Below are 15788 nucleotides of genomic sequence, written 5' to 3' on the forward strand. Positions count from 1 at the left end.
GTAAGATAGATAATACTGATGATTGTAGATATTTTTCGATAATACTCCCACACCTAGTCAATATCTTTTTTAAACTATGTAGGTGTCTGCATAGTTTAGAGTAAAAGTAAATTTCTGCTTTACGCTTTTTATATTGTATTTTCTATAACTTTACATAATATATTATTTTATTCGATTAAAAGTCTTCAAAATGGAAAGTGGTCGAAAGTGAGTATTTTCGACACCTCCTTCTGGTCGCGTTCATTCAAGGGAATAAAGTGCCTTATTTGTTGTATTTTTTGTTATGTCCTCTTGTTCTCATCATTTAGAAAAAAACGGACGCAATTTATGTTACCACCAACGAATTTTGAAAATGTTTTCATTTTCAATTGTATTTTTAAATTTGTAAATTGTTTATAACCTCTCTATGCGTAAAAGCCCTTTGGGCGTTAAAAAATAAATTAGTTAATAACATATTCTCCTTCATTATTTTACAACAAATTGGTCAATAATTCATAGCATCTTATCCGCACACTGCGCAAATACCGTGAGCATGTTTGGCAGCTTTATTATATTATACTACAAGTGAGTCAATAATGTATTCTCCTTATTTGTTTTCTCCTTTATTCCCTCGATTGAACGCGAACAAAAGGAGGTATCGAAAATGATTACACTCATCTTCTTGACATTCCATTTTAAAGGCTTGTAATCAAATGTACAAGTTTGTATGTGGATGACACAGTGTGTGCATTCAGAAGTTTTCGTTTATCCTTAATAATTACCTCCATAAAAAAAGTTGATGAATTTCTGTAACTTTTTATATTTTTAAGTTAATTCATGCGAATTTAATTAGTATTTTTTGATATTTCAGTTAAAGTGTTTTACTTTCAAATATGAGTATTTTAAATCAAATACAATTAAAATAAATTTAATAATGGTTCGTGAAAGAAATTTATTTATTACCTAAAACTATTCAAATACGAGTATCTGCACCACAATATGTCGGGTTATCGGAATCAAAATAAAAACTTTAAACAGGTAAAAAAAAAACTTTTGTTAGGTACTTATCACCTGTCTGGGAACTCAATTAAAAACGACGCGAAGCCTCTTTACTTATTAAATTAATGCGTCTTATAAAACTCGTAATTTATAATATGTAATATATATTTTCATACACGTTCATATTTGAAAGGAGTTAAAGTTTATCAAATACTTCCATTTTAACGAAATCCTTTTACATTTTATGACGCGTTGAATAATGAATAACGAAACTGATATATTAAATATTATTATATTCATAAAACGCACACCAAAACCACAAAAAGCAGGTTCCCTCTTTATACAAGCATAGGTAAGTACTATATAAAAAAATGGATTAAGATCGGCGGTATAAATATTCACGCGTATGGCAACACCCACTTCGTTCTGCGTTCAATTTTCCCGCGTTATATTTTCAGTAAACCCAGTTCATATGTTAGTAATAGGTTTCTTTCACTCTTTATTCTTTCAAAATACGTAATGTTTGATACTCAAGTACTTTGTAAGGCGGTTGTAGACCCATGGTAGTCTCGTTGATTCTGGATCAGAGTTTCGAAGTTTGAATCCCACTTTACAAAAACTTCCTACCCATTTTCTCGGTTATTTATGAGTAACTGAAAATGGCTCCAAAATTAATATACTTGGGTCAGTTTTGTAGTTTCATTATTTTTAAACTCAACGACAACTTCATTAATGAATAAAGTTTAGTGAAATATGAAAAAAAAAAATCGTACGTGCGGTAAAAATTAGAGTATTCATTTAATTATACTGCCAAGTTTCTCGAAAATGTTTACAAAATCAATAAAAATGGTTATAATAAAAATGAACCACTTTAAAACGTCAAAGGTTCAGGTGAACAATAACCTTTTAATTATGGCGTTGTTATATGTTGCGATAGATTTTTGGTTTCCGGGTAGCCATGTTTTCCACCGTTTAGTGTGTTTTGACAGGTACGGATTTATTAATTTATTTTATTTTATTAACAATATTTTTGTTTGCATTTTTTATATAATGTTAATGTTATGTTTTAATGTTCCTTTTAAATGTTAAAAAAACTCACTTACTTAAACATGGGACGTCACGGGACGAGTAATTTAAAAATTACAAAACTCAAATCATAGCGGTGATAATATAGCCTACAAAAGAAAAAAAAAGGCTTTATTGAACAGTCAATTTAATTTTTAAAAAAACACAAAATTACTGAACTTCGTCATTGTATTCGATAATTTTTGGTCTCTAAATAAATTGGATAGATTTTTTTTAAATACTGCCCTAAATAATGTTTTGCTTTTGATTGAGCCATATTATTATTTTTGATGTATTTTTAAAATTGATTTCGGTCTAACGATATTTTTATTTCACTATATTCCACCATGGCATCAAAACTTCGAGCGAGGGTGTAAAATATTTGTTTTTAATGACCAGTACCTATTCAAAAGGCCGTGGAAACTTCTTTCATTTAATTAAATCGTAAACTCAAAATGAAAATACAGGTTTATTTATGAGAAAAACTATTGTTGAGGTAAAATCAAAAAATGCATTTGTTAAAAAGCTATCTAATATTTTGATTGTTTTGTTGAGTTGCTTAAAACGTTTTTCAAATCTCCACTGGGCAGAGCAATACCTCGTCCTCTGGGTGAAAAAATATACGGCGGCCATTTTAAAATGAAAACCGCGCGCTTTCCACAAAACGCGGCAATAAAAATACTTTATCGCGGCGCGGTTAGCAAGTAAAGCGGATTTATGGCGGGCTTATCACGGGCGGCGCGGCGCGGGAAACTGCGAAACACCCCGCGGGAGAGGGGTGGAGAAAGAGATTGTTCTAAACTTTGAATTTATATTGTAACATTATATTAGGCTGTAAAATGTTCCCGTTTCTAGCTACTACCCGACGAAATTGCTTTTAAAGAGTTACATAATGTCCTACGTCTAGAACATTTTTTTTTTCAAATTGACTCTTTACCGCTCTCAAAACCCTTTGGCGGTGGATTATGGAACCTTTTTTTTATCAAATTACCTACCTACTAAGAAAATCATAAAAAATGTATAATCCTAAATCATTTCGTCCCGATAAGCTGCCATATCGTCAGTTTGTCATCTGGTGCTCAGACATGAGTGTAAATTGTATAAAATAAGAGAGAACGCAACACCGTATTTGTTCCCAGTAGCGTGCACAAACTTAATAACCAAGGTAGACAATGATGAAATTCAGTGTTTTTAAAAAATATATATATTTTTAAACTGACAAAATATACTTTAACAAATTACAACAGGGATGGAAAATACCTTTAATAATGGAATATGGAAGTCAAGATATTTACAGGGCTTATGACCTGTCATTGGCTGGTTTAAGTGGCCACTTTACACACTGTGTAACATTCACCATTTTGCCTATGTTTGAACATCCATATTTCTTCAATTCTTCCATCTGTTGATTTTAGTGAAGTTAAAGAGCCTTTATTGTTGTGAAGAGATTCATCTGACTGAATTATTTCACATACTAGGCAACGCCTGAAAACTATTTAATTTTTAAACTTCTTCTTGGACCAGTTGGTTTCATTACAATATTGGAGTTTGTCCAAATGTTCATAGACAAAAGACTGGATTTCACCCCCTCGGGGGTCATTAAGATTAACAAATTACAACAGGGATGGAGAATACCTGAAATAAGGGAATATAGAAGTCAAAGCATTTACAGGGCAAAATATTGTGACAAAATATACTTTTTTTAAACAACATTTTTTTCTAAATTTCTACGTATAGTATTATCATCGCAGTATTTTTTTAAAGTTTTGTATGTCTGATATTACTCCTCGTATGACGTCTCAAGTTCTCTTCTTTGTTTGTTATTAGCCGATAAAACTAAACTTATATAACTAAAATACTTCCTTTTAAGGTGATGCCACTGCATGACACAACCAATACTATTTTGAATATCGTAAACTTTTCTGCTCACACAAATTTAAAATACACATTTGGTCATGATATTTACAATTACAATGCGCGTTACTCACGTAATCTTCATGTGTCTAAGTTTCGCTCAACGAAGTTTGGCAGAAGGTATCTGGAAAATATTGGCCATGCCAAATTTAATGAACTGCCCGATGAGCTAAAACACCAAAACTTGAATAGCACATCCAAAAGTGTCGCAATTAAAAAATATTACTTAAATCTTTTTGATAGTGATAGCTTTTAATGTAATTTATATAGATGGTGTAAAGTACTATGTTTCATGTTTTATTACTATTTCGGATGTATTAGTTAATACATCGTTATGTATGATATTATGTATTGTCACGAAAATGTTTTCTTTATATTTACGGTCCCAAATGAGTTTTTTTTAACAACTCCTGGGAGTATATGTACTTTATGTATTATATGTTTTATTAATATAAAAAATTAAAATAAAAAAAAACACAAAAAACATTTTGATTTTTATCTTATTACCATCACTGCGATTTTTTCTAATTCGGTAATTTTGAAATAACTCCGCCCGTGACGTCACTAGTTGTCGGTGATTTGTCCTGACTGTTGATTTGGCTTCCCGAAAACCGGAAATCTGATGATTTGTTGAATAGCACGAACTGAACATGGCGTAGTTCAAAGTAGTTTTATAAAAAAATATTTTTAATATTTTTTTCATTGAGTTTTGAGAAACTTTGCCGTACCTACAATTAAATGCTTTGATTTTAACTGAGTGTAATATTTTTTTTCACATCCAATTTCCTGTAGCACCGAACTTCCTAATTACAATAATAATCAAAACAAACATTTATCTGTAGAAATAATACATAGAGATATTTGCTTACTCCCAGTAAAGCAACAAATCAGGATCAGAGGTTCGAGCCCCACTCTACCTCAAGTCGATTCCCATTTTCCAATTGTGAGTTATTTACAACTCGTTGAAAGTGGCTCTATTAATTGTTATTGTTGTATTTGGGTAAATCATAAGAACGTAAATATTAATTGAAAAAAATATATTATATAATGTAGGCATACGTTTATCTAGGTAATATATTGTTGCATTTATTTTCATGAATAAAATAATGAAGGAGTTAAAATCAATATGGAAAAAATGTTAATAATACCATACATAAGAAACTAGAGATTACACATAATATATCGTGTACGATTAAAAAGAAAAGAACTACAATTTAAGAACTCATTGTACAGTTACCTGAAGAAGTAAAGTAAATTGAAAACCTGAAAATATATTTTAAAATTATGAACATGTTCTTGATAAACTTTCATGTAAGGTGTAACTTACTTTTAAAAAAAAAGTTTCATAATACAAAAATCTAAATTTCAACATTACATAATTGATTATGTATGTACTATTTTATCACTTAGGATAAGTAAATTTATGCAATAATGATAAGTTATGAGTCTGATAAATAATTTTGTTTTTTCAGTAAATGAATTGGACGGTCTCAACTCCGACGAAACGGGTTCTGGAGACAACAGCAACGCCGGTAGCAGTGCAGGACCTGATGATGACCAGGCTAGACTAAGGCTGAAGAGGAAGCTGCAGAGAAATAGAACCTCATTTACTAACGATCAGATAGATAGCCTAGAAAGAGGTAAATGTCTTATTTATGGATTGAAATAGTATTATAAAATGGTAGGCAATATAATTATTTATAGGATATTTTTAAAACACATGTTGAGAATATGGAAGTTTAGGCAAATGCCCAAGCATTTGAACGTAGTTATGCAGAAAGCAGCCAGTCCACGGTTTAAAAAAATGAGATATTGATGTTATCGGGTGCAGTAAGGTCAATTCTATGTTCTGCTAAATACAGCCAGACCGCTTTTACACAAAAAAATGTATGTAATCGCCTTCTGAAAATGGTGTCGATTACAAAAACGGAATTTTTCTATTTGCAGAAAACACCCACAGCACTAGAAAAATCTTACAGTTCTTTGAAAATCATTAAAACTGGTCAAGTAAATAATTAGATTCTTGTTTTTCATATAAAAAAAGCAATGTTTTCATTGTATATCATTTGTTAAAGTCAAAAACATTCTAACTGTTGTGTAGATTTGTATATTCACTCTTTTTACAAAAGTACTATTATCTCACATTTCTATGGCTGGCTGCTTTCTGCATAACTACGTTCATTTGATCTGCCATGTTTTTTCACCTCAATCCATCAGCGCCAAAATAAATGTAAATTTTATAAAAAAATATTTGTTTTTAATATTGTTGCTTCACCTTCGTAATGCTGCGGATATCCTAATCAATCTTCTAAACGCATCCTGTGGTCTTGTCCCTTTCTCCCTCTCAATGAATGCCGAATGGAGTGACCCTTTTATCAGTCCTGTCGGGTATACAGATCTGGTGGCTTCCAAAAGGAATTTCAAGGTTAAAAGGAGTTTCAAGATTTCAGCGAATTTATCACGTCAAATCAATTGAATCCCAGTTAGCGAAAAATTCACATCCCACTTTTCCTCAATCCGACGAAGTAGATATTATGTACTTCTGGATTTCGTTATTTGAGAACAAAGATGGCAAGAGCTCCTTCAGGCAGCTTTTCTCGTTCGGAGACGAGTGATTTTTCCTTGTATGTGGGCATCGCCAAGGAGACTTAAGTCCTTATACGCGGTGTGCGGTACCTTTGCGGGGGGCAAGCTATCATCGGCTGGGTTAAGTGATCACTTTACACACGGTGTAACAATAATCATTCTGCCCATAGGCAGTTGACTTCCATATTCACGCATGGCATCTGTTCTGTATCCTATATATGCAAAAAATTAAGAATAGTCCAGAAACCGCAACGCGCATCAAACAGAAGGTGACTAAACTACTCCTTAGGGAGTAGTTTTACGTTTTGACCATTACTTTATATGCAGACGTCGCTCAGTGCGCAACTCCCGATATGAATTCAATTATGCCGTGTTGTGTCGTTTTAAAGTGTAGAAATACTGCTGGGATAAAAAAACAGGATGGGATCACATTTCATGTGTAAGTAGCAAATGCATGTGTGTAGCAAATGCATTACATCAAATTTTAATTGTATTTCCATCTGTCAGATTGCCAAATAAAACAAAATGCACATTTTGTTAGTGTTGCCAGTGTAGTCAAATTTGTTACGCTACTTTGCTTATCTAATGAGAGAACTAACGAAAATTGGACCTTTCGGATTAAAGAAAGTCGTGGTGGACATTCGACCGTCATTATCTTGAAAACATAATGACATCAAATATTATTTATCATGACATAAAAATATCCGCTTTATGTAAAATAAAATTTGTTTAATTTTTTAAGTCCTAAGTTCATTAATTCAATTTCTCTTATTAAATTACCCTTTACGTATCTAATTATATGTACGAGTATTTATGTTTGGTTTTGGTATACATTCCCATGCATGATGGTTTTTCATAGAGAAAGAGAGATATGGAGAGAACAAGCGACATCTATTTTTAACGGAGGAAAGATGTCCTGTCCATACACATCTTCCTCGCCCTTCGTTAATCTGCATAAAAAAAAATTCTTTAGGAATAGTTTAGTTGATTTTCCTCAATACGCAACTGAATGAGAATTTCCTGGGACTCTATAAAAACTGCGGATGGGGTGGACTTTAGGAACCCTTCAATATTGACCCACATCAATAAAGGTTTCGCTCATGTACCTCACAAAAATCAACAAGTGTGAGAGATAAGTATATATTTTTATTTGCAGAATTTGAGCGTACGCATTATCCGGATGTTTTCGCGAGGGAAAGGTTAGCAGCTAAAATTGGACTTCCAGAAGCAAGAATACAGGTAAAAAAAAACCGTAATATTAAACTATTTAGCTTCTAGTCGATGCCATGTATTGTTCTCTTCATTTTAACCCTGCCTATAATGGGTAATACTAATATGAAGGAAACCCGATTTCATTAAAAAAATCAATAGAAAAATCGCTGAAAATATTTTTGCTTTTACAGAACAAACCAAATTTTAGAGTGATTTTTCAAACAGTCATTTGTCAGAATTGATGATTTTTTTTATTTTATAGAAATAAACGGCACTTAGTGTCTTTTACATATTAGTTGCATTTACATTAAAATACATAAATGTAAGTGAAATTATAAGTAAAATATAGTATTTATCGATTATGGAATATTCTACCCACTAATGTTAGAGTCGCCCCTTCTTTATTTACATGTAAGTCAAGATTGAAATGTCACTATCTAAATATTTAATTTGTTCCTTTATCCTTCTTCTTTCCTTCCCATCCCCTATCCTCTCTTCATAATATAGTGTTATTTTTTATATTTTTTATTTTGTTAATCTTTGTTTTTAATTGTGTATAAAATTGTAAGATTCAATATGTCCCATGTCTTGTAATTTTCTCAAACCGAACGGTTTGGGTAGGTAGAAAGAAATTGCCTCAAGGCAATATGCCCGCCCGTATATGTAAATTAATTTTATATGAATATAAACTGTTGAATAAATAAATATAGTATTAAAAATAAATTAAAACTAAACAGTTATTTACAAATTAAGAAGTAAAAAAAAACATTTTAAAAATAATATTACATATCAGTTACAAAAATATTGATAAATATATAATATTGTATCAAAGAAATGTTTTGAACCTGGAAAAAAAACTAAGAAATCAATCCAAATAAATCAAAACAATTTTGAATAATACCATACGATAAAAAAATAATTAAATGTATTATTATTTAAAAATACTACTTAGGTAACTAGTATATTCATAAAAAATACAGATATAAAAACATTAATAAAGAAATTTAAACAATAACAACATCAAACGATCACGCCGTTTTCCCGTAAGGGTAGGCAGATAGGAGAGAGTGCAATATCACTCTGTCTTCGCATACAGATCTCGCTTCCTCTACATTCGAACATCTTCTCGTGCACGGACTTTTGACATGTCCATCTTCAAGTATTTGCTCGATTTGGTCATGCCATGTCTTTCTCGGTCTTCCTCTATTTCTGATACCTCAACATTCGCTTCGTAAATATTTTTAGCCTTTCTGTCGCTGTACATTCCCTTTACGTGTCCGACGCAGAGCTTCTTTCTTGATTTTATCGATAATGCTTATCTCAGCCTAACATAATGTACTGATCTCGACATTTGTGCATCTATCGTATATAGTTTTCCTACACATCCGCCTTAGAGATCGCATTTCAACAGCATTCAGCCTACTTTTATCCCTGTTTTTCCATACTTCGCTCTCGTACTTCAGGGTCGGCACCAGTACTCCATTTTTCAATTTCAAAGTGAAATCCCTTTATAATCAAATAAATAAACCTAAAGGGCTTCTTTTAAAGATAGAGCGAATAATTATAACTCTTAGTTATTATCATGTTTTGGAAGGTACAGACTGTCAAAAAAATTAGTAATCGCTTAAAATCGGATATACAACCTATTTTTACAATGGCAAAACCAAATAATTATAAGTGGCTTGTTTGTCTATGAGTTGTGAAATTATTTTTCGTTACTGTTGCTTGTTAACTCTGCTGTCATAAGAAGTAAGGACGCATTTAACATTTTTTCATTTCATATTTGAAATCAGAAAAAAAATACGCATCGACTAAAAATACATCTCTCTTCCTAAAATAACCACAACCCTATTATTTTAACTAATAAATGAGACTAAACTGCAAAAATTTTTGAAGATTACTAAATATAAAAGGCTGTTCTGACTTATATAAATGTTAAAGACTGATTAACATACTTATTTTTTCTTCTATTCCGTTTTTTAAAACATCTGAAATGAATGTACCTACTCGTTTCCAATTAAATTTAAGATCTGCTGGTAATTTCGAAGTTGATTAATTATTAGGTCGGCGTTACTAGTTTAAAAAACATTAAATGGTCAGTAACGTCTATTTTATTTAGTTGAGTAGAATCAATTGGCATATTAACACTAAAAAAGAAAGACGTTTTCTTAATTACTAAATAAAAATGGCGTTTCTAGCTAGAAACGTCTTTTCATTGAAGTATAAAATATTTTCTTGTATTTTTTTTTACTAAAAAGAAGATGAACATGTTAATTTTTAAATATATAACGTAAAATTTATTAAAATTAATACATGTATTCCGTTAGGGCAAACCATAATACATACTGCCGCATAATAATATACTTAATTTTTGTAGAATTTTTTGCACAGCGAGTTTAATCTCTGAGTTACAAAATATTTATTTTCTCAGTTTTTTTGTTTTATGTGGAAACGTCCTTCTTTCTTATGACGGCAGAACTGTTGCCTTAAGGGAAAATTTATAAAAACACCAGCAACCTTATACCCTTAATAAAAGGTCCAATAAAAAAAATTATCCATATTGAATCCATGAAATTAGTAACGAAAATGAAAGTAAGTAAGTACTTAAATAACATACTATAATCTGCATTCTTCTTTAGTGTTACAAGGTGATTGTGTCGGACAAAAGTAAAAGCCGGCATCGTAGTTTGCAGATATACAAATATGTATCTATCAAGACCGTTTACATATGTCCGATTAGCTGTCTAATGAAACGTAAGAGCTCAAAGGGGTCCATACACGTTCACCGCTTCACCATAGATTACAATATGACACTCACACAGGGCTCGCTATGTTGCCGGACTGCATGGCATAAAGGCTTCGGTGTTGCAATTCAATTATAGATTAACTAATGGTGGCAGGTAGGTACTTGGAATTGAGGTGGATAAATAATTGTGTTAGTTTGGCAAACAGTTTGCCGCATTTTCAAAACTGTTGCACTTCCTTTGTGGATTTAGTAGATATTAATGAGAAATTAGATGAGAAATCATGATCGTCATCATTTCTCCATCCATACTCAATGGTTCATAGGGCACTGCGTAAGCATTTAAATTGTAACGTATCTAGATCATATTTGTTACATGGAATTTAAGGATGTCAGTTATATTCTGGATGTGCCAGTCCAGGAACGGTGAAATATTTCAATATAGAACCACCTTTAAAAAACAATATTTTGCATCCATTCTGCCAGGAATCGAAACATAAGACTTTAATAATGGTAGGCGAACGCGCCAACCACTGCAAAATGAAGCGGTCTCATCTCCACTCGATTTCCTCTTTCAGGTTTTTTAACTTAGAATAGCTATCGATGTGAAAATACTCGTCCAGGGGTCTTATTCTAAATCTTCTCGCAGGAGTAGAAAAGATTCTCACTGTATTATTATTATTTATAAAAAATTTGCATTATTATTTTATAATGTATTCCATGTGATGGTTTTTGAAAGAAATATAAGTATGACTAAATATGAAATCACTGTGAATGTGGTTATACTAAAACAGATGGAGGAATTCGTGTATCTGGGAAGTATGTTTAGTAGAGATGGAATGACTGAGAAAGATATTCAAAGGAGGGTGAGTGCCGGGAATAGAGTGAATGGTGCAGTTAAATCAACTTTGACAAATAAATGTTTGTCGCAAGAGACAAAATAAGCAGTTCACAATGGAATCCAGGTCCCGACCCTGATGTATTAAGCAAATAAAGATATGGAAAAACAGGAATGAAAGTAGGCTGAATGCTGTTGAAATGCGATCTCTCAGGCGAATGTGTGGTAAAACTATGTACGATATCTATCGTACATAGTGCATCTGCACAAATGTCGAGATTCGTACATTACGTAAGGGTGAAATAAGCATTATCGACGTGTAGGGCGATAATAAACAGCGAAAGAACGGCTAAGAATATGTACAATGCGAATGTTGATGGATGCAAAAATAGAGAAAGACCGAGGAAGACATGACGTGGCACAAATACTTGAAGATGGATATGTCAAAAGTCGACATAATCAGCGTACGTGTAGAGGAAGCGAGATCTGTATGCAAAGATATAGTGATGTGGCGTTTTATCCTCTCTGCCTACCCTAACGGGGAAACGGTGTGATGGTTTGTTTGTTTGTTTATAGTGTATTCCTCACTCGGAAATCCCGTGCCGATGAATAAATTTTAAAAGTTTTTCGTCAAAGTACCTTTTTTAACAAAGTACTTTTAAGTATATGTCGGTACAATAAAATTTAGTAAAACATTATTTTTTTCAGTTTACATACTTTTAATTAGTCAAAGAACTATTCAATTCAATAAAACTTAGTAAACAAAATATACAACATACATTTTACATGGTCTTTGACAAATTACAAAACGTGTATAGAACGTGGGGATTTTTATTTTTTGCATGAGTTATATTTGTTTTATAAATTAAGATTTGTTGATAAGGATTAATGCAAAATTACAAGCAATACAATTATTGAGCCACACATTCATTACCGCAGCAGGGTGTTAATTTAATTTTATCAAAGCAAGAAAATGTGAACAAACTAACCATTTTTAGAGTAATGCTTCAATGTCCCCCTAACTTTTCCATACAAGACATTGTTTCAATTTATGAAGGTACTGGATATTAGACTTTAAAAAAAAAAAATCTTTGACACATTTCTGGTCATTTGGCTACAAAAGTAGATCCCAGCAATGCTCATACGAGGTTTTCCTGTAATTTGAATGAGGAACTTCAGCCCTACGGGAAATTGGATACAAATTTATTTTTTTTGCGCGCGGTAAATATTAAAGCATTATATTGTACGGTGATATTTCTTAAAAATGTATGAAAAAAAAAATATATATTTTTATTAAAACGCACTAATTTGAATGACGTCACTGGTTCATATGAACGATCCAATGATATGAGACCATTGAAGGATATCCGGTTTGGTCACCGTAAACGAACCAATCAGAAGAACTGTCATAGAACAACCTCTGACGTCGCACGCGGAGTTATTTCAGAAATACAAAACTTTAAAAAATCATAGCGCTGATAATACGATATATAAAAATAAAATATTTAAAAAAAATGGCTTAGTTAAATATTCTATTAACAAATAAAAAATAATAAAAAAGACACTGAACTACCTCATTATGTAATACCGAAAACACGTACGATTTCCGCTCAGAAAAATGTCTCCTTTGTGGCCCCAAGAGTGTTCAATGTCCTGGATGAACATATTATATCTACAAAACAAAAGCCATTTTCAGGAGAAGTGTACAAGTATGGGTTTTGTCTAAGGGAAGAAACCATTGCAGAAGACTGCTGCGAAACATTGCAAAGTTTTTATATGGTATTATTAAGCGTGTTGTCAAGATGTTCATTGAAATTTATGTTGGTGTAATAATTATTATTTTTAGTATTATTTAATAATATGCATGCTTCTTTTCTATTTTGTTATATCCCAACTTAACACGGGGCTTTTGGCCTCATACAGTTAGGAATACGTTATTATTTTTTTGTAATATGATGTCTTCATATGAATAAATACATTTAAAAATATTACAAAACAAAACCTTAATAATGGTTGAGAAAAAAAAACAACACACAAATGTAAATTCGATATTAAATAAATTAAAGGTACTAACATAGCTGTAAACAAAGAATATTTTACAGTACGTTGATATTTCTGTATAATATTATTAATTCTAAAAAAAAAACAGAGTTTTGGAAAAAAATATATCAAAGCCAACATAAACATATTCACAATACCAGAGAAAAGATAAAAATCAGACTCCGATTTAAAAAAGGGGTGAAATAACAAAATTCTATTGTATATAAGGCATTAAAAAATATTGTATGGGAAAAAACATTCACGAAGATTTTTTTTTTTCTAAATTCAAACTGAAGGTTAAGAAATATGTGTTGAACAACTTATAAATAAAATTACCGTACCGTATTTTGCGGACGATAAGACGCACCCCAATTTTTGGTTTAATTTTTATGAAAATTATTCCATAAGACGCACTCTTTTACCATAGTAAAAAAGTGCGTCTTTTGGTTCAAAAAATATGGTACGTTGTTATTAAAAAATGTTGAGTTTTGGACCAAAATGGTCAATGTTACACAGTGTGTAAAGTGGCAACTTAAACCAGTCAAACAGGTCATACAGGTCAGTCAGACAGGTCATAAGTCACGTAAATGCCTAGACTTCTATATCTTTTCTCTAAAATGTTCTCCATCCCTGTTGTGATTTGGTGAATCATTGTTATTATTAGAGCACACTTTAGAATATATTTGTGTGTACCCTACTTCAAGTTTAAAAATAAAAAAACGAATTTAATGGACAAAATCGCGATCAATATCGATTCTTTTTTTTATTTCAATTTTATTTTTTCATATATATGTACCTTACAAAATGGAATATCTTAATTCATACGTATAGAAAAAATTAGGTATTTATTTTTAAAAAAACACATAAGTATACCTAATATCCAGAGAATAATATGTTTAAAAAGCAAAAGAATCTTGTAACGAAAAACTCCCTCAGAATCGTGAAAAATGTCAATGTCAAGTAATATTGTTCAACATAGAGATAGCCTTTCCAACAGGTATAACCATTGGCAGGTTGGTCCTGTATATTGGAATGTTCAAGCCTGTGGCCTTATGCTGTAACTAATTCGTTTCGTTAATTCATTCGTATTGTTAATTCATTCATATCGTATGAGAAGGAACGAGAGCGAAATGTGGTTTTGATTGCGTTAGAATGCGATGGATATATGGCGAACGAACGAACTTGCGAAACGAAATAGGGAAATATCACATACTACGGATACCGATAAAAATACATAAATGTAAAAAATAAATTTAATAAAAATACGTCGCGACGTAGAAAAACGCGACATGCTTGAGCTAGTTGTGACTTAAGATTCGTGATAATGTTTTCAATAAATTTGAATGATTGGGAACAAATAAACATGAATCGTGACGTATTAGGAGCGTTGCCATTGGAATGACCGTTTTTGTGGGAATTCACAATTACACATTTCAAAATATTTTTCATGCTACTAATAATTGCCAATTGTTTTTTTTTTGCTGGACGGTATTTCATAAACATTTATTACTTTAAAAATATTTTTTAAAAAGTGAAATTTCCTTATTGTGACAGAATAAGCCTGCTGGGCGTTCAGCACTATTGTTATTTACTACTTTAACTTTTGTAATGCGTTTTTTTATAGAAGCTCTCAGATTCTTTTTAAAGACGATTATTAAAAAAATAAATAGTTTTTGTACTGGTACTTTTTTAATGAATGAAACAAACAAATCTGAAAAATACAGGTAAAAAAAAAATTGCGTTAAAAAATGTTTATGTGTTTCACGACTTCTTCATTCAACGCATGGTGTTCTATTTGTTATGCTTACCCCTACAAGAAAATGCCGTTTTGTTTTTTTACGTTTGTGGCGAGAGCGCAAATCTCTTATATTTTTTTCATTTATTTCAGGTGTGGTTTTCAAACAGACGCGCAAAATGGCGACGCGAGGAGAAGATGCGCAGCCAGCGCCGCAGTGCGGGGCCCACGGGCAGCTCGGGCGGGCAGGGGGGGCCAGGCCCGGGGGGCCCGGGGCCCAGCGCAGGCCCCGGCGGGGGCCAGGCCCTGGATGGCCCTCCGAGCCCGGTCCCGCCCCCATACCACCACGCCACGCACCATCACCATATGTACGCGCCTCCGCCACCCCTGCCTATCGCGGATTCGTACAGGTATTTATATAACAGAATTTCATTATTGGTAATTTTATAATAAATATTATAATAAAAATTTTATAATAATAGTATCATGCTAACCGAACGACACATCAAATAAAATTTACCACAAATTAGTCAATAACATATTCTCCTTATTTGTTTTCTCCTCTATTCCCTCGATTGAACGTGAACAGAAGGAGGTGTCAAAAGTGCTCACTTCCGTCTACTTGTCATTTTGTTTTAAAATCTTGTAATCAAATAAAATAATATATTATTTTGATC

At 32.0% G+C, this 15788-nt stretch overlaps 1 protein-coding gene across 1 annotated transcript in view; it reads left to right on the plus strand.

Annotated features, from left to right (window-relative positions):
- Positions 1–15788, plus strand: part of LOC148281147 (paired box protein Pax-6-like) — a gene marked incomplete at its 5' end in the record, with an annotated part of 95684 nt that overhangs the window by 75899 nt on the left and 3997 nt on the right. The window contains 3 exons of the mRNA XM_088227195.1: positions 5430–5597; positions 7700–7782; positions 15265–15521. Coding sequence (XP_088083321.1) covers positions 5430–5597; positions 7700–7782; positions 15265–15521 — 508 coding nt within the window. The remainder of the gene's footprint in view (positions 1–5429; positions 5598–7699; positions 7783–15264; positions 15522–15788) is intronic.

Source organism: Micrasema longulum, unplaced genomic scaffold (assembly GCF_059751315.1).
Source record: "Micrasema longulum isolate JH-2025_06_02 unplaced genomic scaffold, ASM5975131v1 h1tg000492l, whole genome shotgun sequence".
Taxonomy (NCBI): Eukaryota; Metazoa; Arthropoda; class Insecta; order Trichoptera; family Brachycentridae; genus Micrasema; species Micrasema longulum.